The 14457-nt window shown below is 43.5% G+C and overlaps 1 protein-coding gene across 1 annotated transcript in view; it reads left to right on the top strand.

Moving 5' to 3' along the window:
- Positions 1 to 14457, top strand: part of sobpa (sine oculis binding protein homolog a) — a gene marked incomplete at its 5' end in the record, with an annotated part of 36363 nt that continues 21906 nt past the window's right edge. The window contains 4 exons of the mRNA XM_084568754.1: positions 1 to 96; positions 11835 to 11955; positions 12806 to 13015; positions 13481 to 13702. Coding sequence (XP_084424880.1) covers positions 1 to 96; positions 11835 to 11955; positions 12806 to 13015; positions 13481 to 13702 — 649 coding nt within the window. The remainder of the gene's footprint in view (positions 97 to 11834; positions 11956 to 12805; positions 13016 to 13480; positions 13703 to 14457) is intronic.

The raw sequence follows: 14457 nt of genomic DNA, 5'->3' as shown, positions 1-14457 counted from the left end.
ATGGCAGAGATGGAAAAAGAGGGCAGACCTCCGGAAAATAAAAGAAGCAGAAAACCAGCGCACCCGGTGAAAAGGGAAATTAATGAAGAGATGAAGGTAAAAGGGGGGTGGGTGGGGGGGTGGGGGGGTCTGTGCCCAGCTGCATGTGATTACGCGTGGAGTGGTTGTGGGGAGCGTGCATGTGTGCAGAAGCAGTAACCAGGCATCCTCTGTGAGAATGTATGATACACTCAAAGCGCAATTGGCTGCACGATAGTCAAACTTTGATTTACGATTTTTTTTTTTTTTTTTTAAAAACCCAAGTTCTGCTGTCACATCCAGGCTGAACGCCAGGCTCAGCCTCGCACCCTGCCAATCTACCGCCTTGCACAATGGATGCGGCACCCATTCACTCTGCTACTATTAAGTTTTGAACCAGTGTAGGAATACCGTGTGCCTTCCCGTCGCTTCGTGTCATAATCTCGCCGTTTGTGTGCCCTTCCTTTCATGGCTCACCCAGAGTTAATGGAAAATCCAGTGCGTCAGTGAAGGCGTCAACAGTGCCTTTACTATTACTATTAATACTAGTACACTAAGGGAGAGCAGCCAGTGTGCATAATTAGTATAAATCAATGGGGGGGAGACCCGTGTGTCCGGGATGCCTTTTTCTTTCTTGCGGCTCTGCACGGGTTTCCCTCTGCATGTTTTTATGTTTGTGTGCGTGTGTGTTGACCAGCTGCCCGAAGGCGTGTGATCCAGATGTGCGTCTGTGAGCTTTACGCACACGCCAAGAGCACATTGTCTCCCGTGTTCGGCCTGCACGGCTCTATCCCCAATATCCAGCCACACGTTGTTTCTGTTCGTGTTTTTTTTTTTTTTTTTTGCCCGGTGCACATTGTGATATTTGAGCTCCGTGCGGTTCATTGTGGAGCAAGAAAGTGTTCCTGGCATTTGTGTGCGTGTGTGTGTGTGTGCGAGAGGCAGGCAGGCTGTGTGTCCGCTTTGTCTACATCTCTTCATTGTTTGTACACATTTGGATGGAGACACATACGCACTCAGTGTTTTCACTGTTGTGGGATGGATGTGCAGGTGACCACGCCGAGAACAAATGCGGAAATTGTGATTTTAGGTTGTCAGACGGAACGCTTTGAGCCAGTCCTGAAAACAACCCTGGAATAAAGCCTTTTTGTATGTGCACCCCTCCAAAATACCAGCCGCGTTCCCAGTGCCACTGCTTCTCCCCTCTCACTGCTAAATGTGTATTTTAATGATGGAAATGTAGATGCTTTGTTGGTGAACCCATCTGACATTTATTTATGTATTCTTAAAGGGAAAAAAAAGCAAAAGATTAAAATATTGCAGAATTGATTCTCCTGAGCAGTTGCATACCTTCAGTCTTAATTCTCAGAGTTGTCCTTGCTCGTTACCTAGACTGCATTGGAGGTGTGAGGTGCAGAAGGTGAGTTCATTCAGAAATTGAATTTAACAGGCATAATGAAATTAAAACTATCTGTCAATGTCTTCAGTCGGCGAAGGGATTGAAAGTTAACCCATCATCTGGCTGCCTGGTCCTGATGACAGAGGGGAGGGATGCAGGGGTGGTGGGGGGTTGGGGCAGAGCGAGGAGGTGCAGGCATGGAGAAATGTCCTTATTTCTTATCAGGGGAGTTGTCAAGGTAGTCTCGGTGGAGCGTTTAGAATCTTTATGAGCGGCCATTTAGACACAGGGAGGTGTCAAGCTTTTAGCACCGGTCCAGGTTTGATTTTGTCTGTAATGTCATTATTGCAGAAGGAAAACACACAAAATAAAATATATATATAAAAAACAATCCCACTAAATATGTCCTCTGATAATTCATCACATTGATTAAGTAATTACACGCTGTCAGTCATCACTCAGAATTGCAGGTCTGTGATTTGCGGTTAAGTGATGGATTTGATGACAGGGGTCATCGTTCAGGATTCTTTGAATTGGCATCAATATGTTCTGATGTGGCGTGACAGTTAAACATCTCATTTGGTTCGAGCAGCCTCATTTGTCGTCAGTTCAATCCGCACCTGCAGATCTATTGTTTTTTTGGTATTTTTTTTTAAGACAAATGTGAGACAATAAAAATGTCACTTAAAGATGCCTCCATGCAGAATAGAGATCCAGGTATAGCCTACAGTAGAGCTGTGCCGATGGTGCGGTGGTGGGAAAAGGGACACTCTCCCATGACATGTCCGATATCTCTAGCAGTACCGGGGGAAGTTACTAAATAGAGCAGCAGATGTGATTAAGGTGTCAAAACACTTTCAAACGGCTAAACAAGTTCGATTGTAGGTCATTATGCTACCTTGAATTTCATCTCTCATTGCATTATGCACACATAGACACAAGCTGTTGTCCACGCAGTTAATTTAGGATACAGTGATAGAGTAATAGAAAGTTACACCTCTCGTTTCTCTTACCAGAAAACATGCATTCTCTGTATTTAATTTAATATAAATTGAGTTCAACAATAATAAATATTGTTAATATTACATAACAGGAAGTTATTGCGTGCTTATGGAAGCATTACTCATAGATACACAGCCAGACCTGGACCCAGCATTGCATTACACCCTGCAGAGTCACAGCTAATTAACATCATGTCCCTGTTGCAAGATGGTAGTCTCCCCTAGAGCTGTAAATTCTGTAAGTGAAGTGTAATCTATTGAAAACTTTTGGATTCTCCTGTTCAGAACCCAACAGACCCAGTTTGTTCCCTTCTCCTCTTTAGATTCTCTCATCTTCAATATTTCAGAGCAAAGCTGGAGGGAAAAACACACACACGCGCGGCAGACACACAATGCGCCCTTGTGAGGGATCATACTCCTCTGAAAAACCAAACAGTCTGACAGTGTTTCCTTCATCTGGCTGCTTAATGTGCGCCACGGTAAAATAAGCCCCGGCTAGTAATCAAGGAGAAGGAGGAGTGGGCATGGAGGGGATAGGAGAGGCTGGAGAGTGGGGTAAGAAACAGGGGAGAAAGGAATGTATACAGCGCTGGGCTGGCTAAGCTGTAAAAACTGTAACCCGAGTGTCTCCGCTGGATCGGATATCAAGGAAAGTAGAGGGAAATGAAAGCAGAGGAGAGGGAGAGGCAGAGGAGGAGAGAGGGAGCAGGGGAGTGGAAAAGTGGAGAAGCAGGAGGAGGAGGAGGAGGAGGCTAAGGGAAAGTTGGCGTGTGGATTCGGGAATTTTATCACGGTGTACTGTGACCTGCTCTGGTTTCTACCCACAAGGTATCCAATTCCCGCCATCATCATTACCACAAGCCCTGCTGGTCGTGTTGCGTCTCACTAAAGGGAAACAAGGGGGAAGACTAAGAAGGATTTTAAATGTTTTTCTATCAGCTGCTGAAAACATGGCAGGGCTACATCTGTACGGCATGAGTACACCACTAAATATCCTGCAGACTTAAATGTCAGCTTGTATTTTACAGAGGATTTTCTCTGCGTGACTAGGTAAATACACCAAAAGTTTGTTATTATACACAGCGTGGCCCATTGCTCACGGTGTCCAACTATTAGCCGATCATACAGTTTATAAAATACATGTACATCAAGTTCAACCCGAGACTGATATATGAGGATGATCAAAATATGAGAAGCAGCCTCTTAAAACGTTTCGATCCGGTTCACTGGCACTAGCGTTCAAAGTGACCCCGTGGTTGGCTCGACACCTCTCTGACAGACTGTCTACTGAATATGATAAGCTTCACAAATGCAGGACTTATTACAGTCCCGACGGATTAGATTGCACCGGATGAAGGAATGCGCAGCAAAAAGTGGCCACTCAGTGCTAGAGGTGGCTCGCTCCCGTGCGCCGCTCAAGGTGGAGAGCGGCCCGACGCCGCATCTGCTCTGATCGCTCCGTGGATATGCCTCCCTACACTAATGAAGTCAGTTTAAGAGGAGTCGTGCTCCAGAGCCGTGTGACGTTACTGCAAAGATGGAGAATAATTTAGGAAACTGCTTATGCACAGGCACTGATATATCAGGAAGTTCGACAATATTATGAGGACAGTAATAGCCTATATATTAAATATAGCCATCTAGTCATCCATCACTTATCCTCTGAGGGGTACAAGAAGAGCGATGACTAGACACAGATTCAGCATAGTGGTAAATGCTTAAATGTGGAAGCAGCATAAGTTATAAAGTCTTCAAACCAGCCATTTCTGTCTACAGTTAGCTGACACCTTAAGCTCCTGAACTGGTCCTACAACGACGACTAAAGCTGGGCTGAGTGTACTGAGCTGAGTAAGGCCGTGTTCTATCAGTTCACATTGTTAAAAGAAAGGTTGTTAAATTTCTCCTTTCAAAGGTAACAAATTTATTTTTTTATTTTATTTTTTTGCGATGAATCCTCAACAACTGTGAGTTCCTGCAGTCACTGTTCTTTATTTACATTGCTTGTTGACTACATGTGTAAAGCCTCTAAGAACATTTATCACAAAGCTGATTTCAGAGCAAGGACCACAGTCTTATTCACATCTGAAGTGTTTGTTAACTCGCGGTAAAGGATGTATTTTCAGGTTTCACATGATGTGCTGTTTAACAGTTTCCACGCAATTTAATGCGAGTGATTATCTCGTTGAGGGTCTCGGTTCCATCGTCTTCTGTCATGTCTACTTGTGTAGCGGGGGTACTCCGCTGAGCTACAGCGTTATCAAGATGACTCCTGCTGCTTTTGTGTTTTGTAATCCTCTCAGAGAGATGTCTGAAGCCTGTTCTTCACCGGTTACCATGCCGTCTGAGGAACACAAATAGGGATAATAAGCAGATTTTGTATTTATTTTTTTCAGTGGTTTAGTTTATTACAAAATCTCATAGCAGATTGGCCCTTGGGGGTTTCATTCATGTTTTATAAAAGAAAGATTTTCAAATATGGATTGTAGAAGGTGAGCCACCTTTTTCATGATGTTACATTCATCTTCAAAAAGAATTCGAACTTTTGCCAAATACGAGCAAGTCCGTCAGGCAGCTGGCCCCACTTAACGTCCCACTTTTGGTAAATCCACTCTCGCTGATAAACATCTTGGGAAGGTGTTTTTTCTCACACGCAGGAGAATTGCAATTACGAGCACGGAGTTATTCCCACGTACCGGATTGGACATGCTGTGCACAGAAAAATGATTTGTTGTTTTAAGTCACTAATACGTAAATGGCTAATTATGATAAATAACTACAGAGTGAGATTTTGGCTCGTCTTTTCTATAAAGGATTGATTTCCCGTGCATCATGAATAATAACTAATTTCTGATCAGAATATGGTGTCATACCATTTGGATTTAAATACGGGCCGTGTTTCAGCTGAAAAAAAAAATTACAAACCTCTGCACACATTTGGATAGTCCTGCAACTAATCAGAGCCATTTTGTTGTAAATAAAGTCAACTCCACGGCGCTCAGATGACGTGTACGTCTACCTCGCTGTCACTGTTCTGGCCATCACTGCTTAAAGCCCGCCGAAACAATTTGATTGGCCTGGCAGATCTTTCCTGGGGAATTATCAGTTCCCAGTGGAGCTACTCCAGACCAACTTTCTGTTGCAAAAATTTAGTGGGCGGGGGGAAGTTGGTCTGGCAAGGTCAAAGACACGGTAGGAATCACATAATGACAAACATCCCAATTATTATTGAAATTCTGTCATCCTTGGGGAACTATGATTGTTAAATTCAGGTTACCCTACCCTAACTAGCCAGTAATTAAATATCTTGTTAAAGTTTTTATTATTTTGTGTTTCGTAAGTAATATTAACCTATTACTTGACATTGTACAAGTAGGACTGGCCCTCCGTGGTCTCTTAAGTGTCTTTTCTAACATCATAGTTTGTGTAGTTCATTCAACTCCTTGTTCTGTGCCATGTATAAAGCTGCCAAACAGAGATCCTCTCTGTGCTGAACCAGATAAAAAGGCCTTACATCCAGTGTAACACATAGACATCTGTAGCTGCCTCTGTGCCTCTTCCTCCCTAGAACATCCAAAGCCAAAGTTGGTGCCGCCGCTTTGATGAGCCGCCAACGTGGATTAGGTTCCACTCTTAATAATACTCCCACTTTCTCAAAGTAGTAGGGTGACCTGGAGGACAGGGTGGTAGGAAGCAAAGGGAGACACAGAGAGATGCTGTGTCTTTGTCTCCGCGGCGTGGTTGTTTTACAGCTACATCCGTTTTACTCAGGAGCACATTCAGGCCGGGTTCTGCTCCAAGTCATTTGCTCAAAAGGAGGATTTTCTCCTGGATGAGTTTTTCCTTCTCGAGGTTTGATCCTAGCAGTCGGGCTAATTGCTGCGGCCGTGCTTGCCCAGTGTGTGCACGTGGGGCCTGTCGGAGCTCTGCCTCTTTTCAGCCGATTGTTACCTGGGTTCTCACACTGTTGCCCATAAAAATGACATATTCTGTGAGTATTAGAAAACTGATGGGGAATTTTGCTTCCGATCTTTGAATGAATTTTAATTATTGTGAATTTTCTCCCGGAATGCAGTGTTTCGGGGCTTCAAAACTACTCAGGCTGCACGCATTCATGCTGGAGAGGTAAAACGATTAGTTACTTAATCAGTTAATCAACAGAAAAACAATCAGCAACCATTTTATAATCGATTATTTGTATCAGTAAGTTTCATGGAAAATAAAATAGAACAATTCCTTGGCTTCAAATATTTTGTTTTATGTTTTATTTGATTTTAAATTGAGTCAGAAACTAGAATCTTATAGGTCTGACTTTAGGTTGCACAACAACAGTTAGTAAACTAAAGCATAATGAAAATAATATTTACTTGCAGCTGTAATTTACTGCATCCTGCGAAGCTGACCTGCAAGTACTGCATATAAAATCTATGGAGGAAACCGTGGTGCATACAGTGAGAAAATGTAACCCAGAAAGAACAGGAAATGTGTTCACAGGTTGTGTCTTTGGGTGACAACACGGTTATGTATATGGCTGTCAGAGACTAACTTTAGCTCTGCTCAGGACGCGGTACTAAATCTGTCTTCCAGGAACCTTCAGGCGGAGAGAGCACTGCTGTCAGTCATCATTGTTCAAGCCCAAGCGTTGTTACATCCGCAAACATGAGCTGTCCTCATTAACAGCCATCACTGCTTCAACCACTATTTAAAAAAAACCTCTGTGGCAAGAAAAGTTTGGATTAGACGGTAATGTCTGTGCATAATCACCGCAGATCCTTTGATTGACGAGCGGTGATGCTGTCCAAACATCCAGAAAGATCCAGATGTTGGTGCACATGCTGCCCAAATGTTCCAGTACATCCAGGCAGGGTGCTTTGTCTTCACCTGTCACGGATTCCAAACTTGCTCTGCATCTTTGTGCCACGTCTGCTACATCGCTGACCACCCCGCCACAGTGGTATTTCATAACAGACAGATCAATAACTCCTGTCATTCTCCATTAATAACGCCTTACCAGCGTTTATTCCAAGTTCTTCTCCTTCTAACTACGGCGGAGGCTCGTGTCATGTCTTTTTGCACAGAATAGCAGAAACTATATGCTCCGTATGAAAGCAAACTGAGGCAAAACCGATCCGAGAGCAGCGCTACTACTCCGAGATACAAATACCACACATCATGAATTTCTCTCTAAAATGCTTAGAAACGGAGCAAATGTGCTGATGAAGCAGGAGAAAATCTGCCACTGTCACTCCTATACTGTGCCACAGTGTCTCGAATATGCAAAGAGATACTCCAGTCTAAACAGCGTGTGTGTGTGTGTGTGGGCTCATTCCCACTTGTATTTCCCTCACTATAATACCAATGTAAGCAATATCCAAGCTGCAGGCCGTGTTGGTGCTCTGTTGATTGGATGTGTATCAAGTAATTGAGTCATTGTCTGCAGGCTGTGGCCCCATGCTCAGTGTCCACTGTGTCAGAAGCAGTTCAAGTAATATCTTTCTTTCCTTTTATAACAGCTACACAGGGGGTGTTATTGTGAAAACACACCATCCTACCTCCACTGAGACCTTGTAGATTGATTTTGATTTGCTCAAATTAAATTCCCAGTCCCAGGTACGGTCACTTTTTCCACCCACAGGAATGGGCACTTCAGAGCTGCTTACAGTTGTCTCTCCTTAGAAATCTAGAAGTCTTTCTCCCTCATCTGTTAGTTATGAACCTGCAGTGTGCTGATAGCTCATCTCCCTGCACAGGTAGAGACTGTTGAACGCTTTTCAGAGACATTTTTTTTCCCCACGTGAAATGTAGCTTTAAATTGGATGTGAACGTTGTGCTTCTCACTCCCTTCAAAATCTGACATCCCTCTAAGAAGCTGCGGAACAAAGTTTCAATTTGCATAAATTAATATGAAAAATCAGGAGAATTTTGCACCTGATAGCCACTACCCTTTTTTATTTACAGTACCACTTTAAAGTATTGGAACCCTTCAGAATATTCTATATTTCTACATAAAAAGTGGAATTTCACACAGGTCCAGAAAGTAGACGAAGACAACCCAGTCAAACAAATGGAGGAGAAACATTATCCTTGTGCATTTATTTATAAAAAAAAAAAAATTAGCATTATCATTTCTCCATATCTGTGAGTTGCAAAAGTATACGTTTTCAGTATCTGGTGTGACCCCCTTGTGCAGCAATAACGGCAACTAAACGTTTCCGGTAACTGCTGATCAGTCGTCTGCAGCAGCTTGGGGGAAATTTAGCCGATTACTCAGCACAGAACCGCTTGAGATCTGAGATGTTGGTGTTTCTGTGTCTGTCTCAGACAACAAATGCAAATAATGTATGAGCAAATTTAGATCACTTAAGGGTTGGATGTGCTGGGTGGGACCGTATCTCTCTGACATGATGCCTCTGGCTCTGACATATCGACAGAAGCTCTTTTTAATTGACATCTAACTGCTTGATGAAGTGACGGGTGAGTGACGGCTGTTGCAATGATGAGATAATGCACAGAGTGATGTGGGACTGGCTATAAAATAATGAACCGACTCGTGTCCTGTCAATTTGAAGTTGAGTAAGTGGCAATGCATTGTACAGTCCGTTCATTCTGTCCTTGAAACCCTGTAATATGATTCTCCAGACTGTTGTTGTGCTCTGATTGACAAGGATCCATTCCCTCTCGGTTCAGATTTAAACTTGGAAGTGTTTTATTTTATGAGGAAAAACTGCATGCCTTCGGAGAGCCAGCGTTCCCACTACGATGTTAGATTTTGACCAAATAATTACAGCTAATTCATCCTCAGTCGCTGCCGAAGCCTGTTTCCAGAAAGAACATTTCCATCCATGTTTTCGAGTCAAATGATAGCTGAACCATTTACTGTGCTTCACGGTTCAGCAAACAGACGCTTCTGGGAATGTTCCAGCTGAGAGGTGTATGGTGATAATGGGCTGTATGCATTAGCAGGGGTTATGGTTTTGTTTTGAGTTTGGTGTTTATTGACTGTGTTGTGAGAGGCTGTTATGGAGGAAATACTTTAATGTTTCACCTGCGCTGAGTTTTCTGAATTTATATGCACATACCTGCTCTGGTTGTCTGCGTAGCACCCTGCACTGCTGCGCTGCCGGAGACTGTTAGGACTTCGCTGCTTTGATCAAAGCGGCTCGGGTGGCACACAAGCTGTAACGCGCACGCGGCCTATTGTTTACTGGACTGTGACATTTTATTAACTGTGAGGTGTAATTTACTGCTCAGTGACAACCGTAATGCTAATGGGTTTTACTGTGTTGGGGTTGGGTTTTCAAAATGTTGTATTCAACATTGAACTTTGAAACAGTTCCACATCTTGGGAAGTACATTAGCTTTTTTTTTTTTTTTTTTTTTTTTTATCAAGTGTTGATGAGAACATCCCCACTGGAGATTGGTAAAGCAGACAGTATATGGGATTCCAAAAACAAGAGATTCCAAAAACAAGTTGGCCTGACGTCTTGTTGGCCCGAAGACATTTCACCGCTCATCCAAGTAGCTTTTTCAGGAGTTTAGGTTTTTATTAAGAACATCTGTGGGTGGTGCCCATCTGAAACTCACATGACTAGGGCCTAACAACCAGATAGTCACATGTAATTAGAGGAATTTATTCTAATCCTGTTTCCCCCCCCCCAAAATCAGTACTCTAACAACCCATTAATGGCCAGAATCTCCAGACTCAAGTTGTGAACAGGGGTGTCCACCTCCCCTGTTTGAAGAGGGGTTTTCCAATTTTACATAGATGGCTTTACTCCTCTTTCAAACCATCTGTCTTCTGTTGCTAAAATGTTTGCGTTGTAATTATAAAATTATCACTACTTCAGTCAGGCAGCCTTTTCCATTGATGTACTGGGAGAAGAAGGTTAACAGCTAATCAAAAACAATCAAATCTGCATGCAGCTCTTTTAAAGCAGCTAATACAGTAAGTCTCATTTGTTACATCTGTGCAAAAAAAAAAGGAAGTATAGTGCAGGTTCTCTGCTCTCTTATTGTCCTCTGCTTTTTACACACATTTGTGCACATACAGTTGCTAAAGTAGTAAGCACACCGAGCAGCTTGCAGCCACATACAGGACCTAGAAGCTCCGCGGGTAGGTGCCTTGCTCAGGAGCACTTCAGCCATGGGTGCAGAGGAGAAAGCGCTGCTCATTCACTCTAATGTCACACATTTCTTCCGTCCTGTCATTCAAACTGATGATCTTGGACCACACAGCTGTCCCCGCGGTAGCCTTTATGGGGCTGAATTTGGTGCCCAGGTTAACCATCCCCAGGCTCCAGATTTACACTGAACAGACAGACGTAAAACTCAACCTTCTCTTTTAGTCCTGGACAGGAAAAAGCCTTTCCTAGATTGTATCTTTTCCCAGTCCTCACATGCTGTCAAGCCAAATTACGTTCATATCTGAAGATGCCAAATACTCATGCCTGTGCAAATGTGTACTAAAATAAAGTACCAGAATTCAATTTAATGAAATGCTGCAGTAAAAAAATTCATGGAGGGAGTAATTTTTTTCCCACATGAGCCAACGTGATTAAAGATGATTTTAACGACACTAAAGCTACATTAGAGGAAACTAAATGGGGAAACTGGGTAAGCTAACGTTGACTACTAATGGCCACTGAAGCCAACTGACAGTGATAATTATGAAAAAAAAAATAACATGAATCCAAAGAATCAAAATAAAATAATAAAAAGCGACGGAAGAAAGACATTTTCAACCAAACAGAAGAGCTTTAAGAAAAAATTATTCAAAATGCCAGGAACAACATCAAAAACCAATGCATCAACCCCTTACCCCTGCTGTTCCCACGTCTTTCTCTATGTTTTACTGCAAGTTGAGACAGGTTCTGCGCTGGTTGGTGTGCTGTGATAGGGTTTCCATTCTCTTTAGTACAATCTGATAAGGCCCTCCTCTTTTATTGTGCCATGATAGAGGCCATTAGTTCAGCTGAATGCACAGTGCAGTGTTTGGACAGGAGTTCATCCCAATTAGGTTGACCTGTGGTTATGTGGAGAGACGCAAAAAAAACCACAATGTGGGTTTTTCTGGACACTGCTTTAAATTTTGAGAAGGTTCACAATTTTTCAGTCTAATTAGATAAAGTTATGTGGTATGTGGTGAGTGGAGGCCTTCAGGGAGGTGAGGCAAATGCAGTAAAGTACCTGATTACTGCATTTGTCTTGCAACAAGTGACCTCAAACCTAATTTATGTACACCTTGCTCCAAATGTTAATGTTAGCTCTTGTAACATTTATATCTAATGTGACTATGTTTTACAACTCTCTGTATTGTATTCTCTACATTAAAGCCAGGCCACAGTTATACTTTAACCAGACTGACTTTTGCGTGAACAGCTTTGTCGTGAGTCTCAACAACGTTCTGTTTTGTGTTGCAGAGTTTTGCAGAGAACACCATGAACGAGCTGCTGGGCTGGTACGGCTACGACAAGGTGGAGCTGAGAGACTCGGACAACCTGGACATAGGGGAGACGCCGCAGCACATCTCTGTCCTCAAAGGTACAGAGCTTTAACATGCGTCTTCTGTGTCTGGATGGCCTGCTTCATTGTCCCTCACGATCACGTGCTGCATAACAACATAACGAAACGAGCGTATTTATGAATGAGTCACAAAACATTGGAAATTCATGTTGTGAGCATGTTGACACGTGTCACACCACTTTCAGATGTAAACGGCATCTCATTGTGATTAATAGGTTTCTACATGAGTGCTTCTGATGCAAAACTCAAATAGTTGCCTATATGCACCTCCACGAGGCATGGAACAACATTTGCATTAATTGCAAGGACTCCAATATTAACACTTCTTTTAACACTCTCTTGCTCTCCAACAACTCATGAAACATCCACCTTTTGAGCAGCTACATCTGTTCACCAGCTAGTTGCTAACGCCGTTTGTTATTTGGTACTTTGCACGGCAAGTACAGTGGGTTCATTAAAGATGTTTTTCCGGAAAACAGCTGCTTGCTGCAGCTGCAACCTTCCCGATGAGAAGCATTAAAGTCGCAACTGTACAACCAAAACAAAGTGCTGAAAAATGCCAAAGGGGAAGGAGCAGGAGCAGTGGCAAATTTTTAACATTACATATAGGCATTTGACTGTTTTATTAATACAAAAGTATTGACTGATGCAGCTTTAACGTTATTTAGCTTTTAGGAAATACATTAAATAAAACAGTGTTTTCCTGATAAAACAGACACATTTATCACTTGTGATTCTAGTATCAGGACAATGACTGAAGTATTGAGAGAACTTTAATTGAGATTTTACGTTATGGCAAGATTTGAAGTGAAAACGGCTCATTAGTTGGTCAGTAAACGCTCTATCTTGCTAAATTTTTCCCGTCTAGAAAACTCGTTGCCAAAAATCCCAGCATCAACAGAGAACAACGAAGGCTCTCCGGATCGAGCCAACAGCTCCCAGTCCTTGCCAGCCTCCAGGAACGGAGTCACAGAGCCCTCCACCACGCCGTCCACCTCCACGCCCAGCACTAAGGAGCATGGCAACCTGCCCATCATAGTCCCCATGATCCCCCCGCCACTGATCAAGCCCCCTGCAGGTAGAGAGCACTGATGCCTTTTTGGAGAGATTAATGCAGGAGATTAATTGAAAAGTTGTTTAGGCTTATGCAGTACGTGCCCTTGTTTCTCAAGAAAACACTTAAAACATGTCGGAAGAAAATACTTTAAGCTTATACAAACAAGGTTACATTTTAAATTTCCGAAAAGGATCAAGGTCATTTTCGGCACCCCACTGATTGCTGATGTATTCAACCAAATGCCTTACTGCAACCACACACACGCACGCACTCAGAGTTATTTCCTCAGTCGGAAAGAAAAAAGAAAGAGATTTCCTCTGCACCTGTTCTAAAGTGAGAAAAAATTGCCCAGCGCACATAAACCCACTTGCTGATTCTCCAGCTCTCATGAAAACTCTTTAGTCTTTATGCAGTGTTAAAAGTTTCAGTCTTTGCAATGGCCCCAAAGCCTGTGTATCAGGCAGAGACAGTCGACTAATGAGCTAGCTACCTGCTGTACACCTTGTTTTCCTCCACCTGCCCAAGTGTCAATATTACCCCATCAACTCTCAGAGGAAATGTCCACGTTCCTCGGCCAGACAGAGGGCTTCATTATCCCTTGCGTCTGCCGTGGACAGGAGGCTGGTACGCCCCGACGGAGAGAGCGAGCCGCCTTGGCATCGCCCAAGAGGAGTCCCCGCTGGCCCTGCCTAGGCGGGGAAACAGATGGTGCGGCCCCACTTAAAGCCCAGCACCAACTAACCACCGGGCCGACACCTCCTTCAACCCCCCCCCCCCCCCCCCCCCCCAACCACCTCCACTGCCCCCACCTCCGCACATACTCTGAATTATTCATGTGGCCTGACAAAGGACCTTTTGAGGTGCAGGTACGGCGAATGACGGTGGCATTTAGTATGGAGGCTGCATAATTATTGCTGTACCCCCCCCATACACACACACACACACACACTAGTGCAGATGTGAGTGTTTTGGGAAGAGCTTGTTAGGGGGTGCCAGGATGTGGGAAGACAAAAACAACTCCACCTCAAGATGTCTCTTTCTAAGAAAATGTTGCGATATTGTGAGAGATGTTGTGATTTCACATTGGCCTTCGATCCTGTTCATTACGCCGTGGTGCATGCATTTCTTCAAGCAACGTACAAACCCTGATCCACCCACCCAGTCAGCTTAGTATGAAGCTATTTCTTGTTGTCTCTTATCACAGCAGTGGGCAACGGTCCAGATAGACACAAACAGGCACTATAGGAATGAGTCAGAGAGCAGAGGGGAAGGAAATACATAAAATATGCATGTTGGGTCCACTGTGCTGTCTTTAGGGCCTCAGGGAGTTATTCCCTTAATTGTGAGTTAGTCTTTACTTAAAATCTGATGGCCCTGTAGATCCATTAAGCTCCACACGAGGTGAAAAGCCTGGCCAGCGTGCGATAAGGAGGTGAACAGAGGTGAAAGACTAATGGGCCTGC

Source organism: Chelon labrosus (genome assembly GCF_963514085.1).
Source record: "Chelon labrosus genome assembly, chromosome: 20".
Taxonomy (NCBI): domain Eukaryota; kingdom Metazoa; phylum Chordata; class Actinopteri; order Mugiliformes; family Mugilidae; genus Chelon; species Chelon labrosus.
Note: the sequence above shows the minus strand (reverse complement) of the source record. Positions and strands in the feature narration are given on the sequence as shown.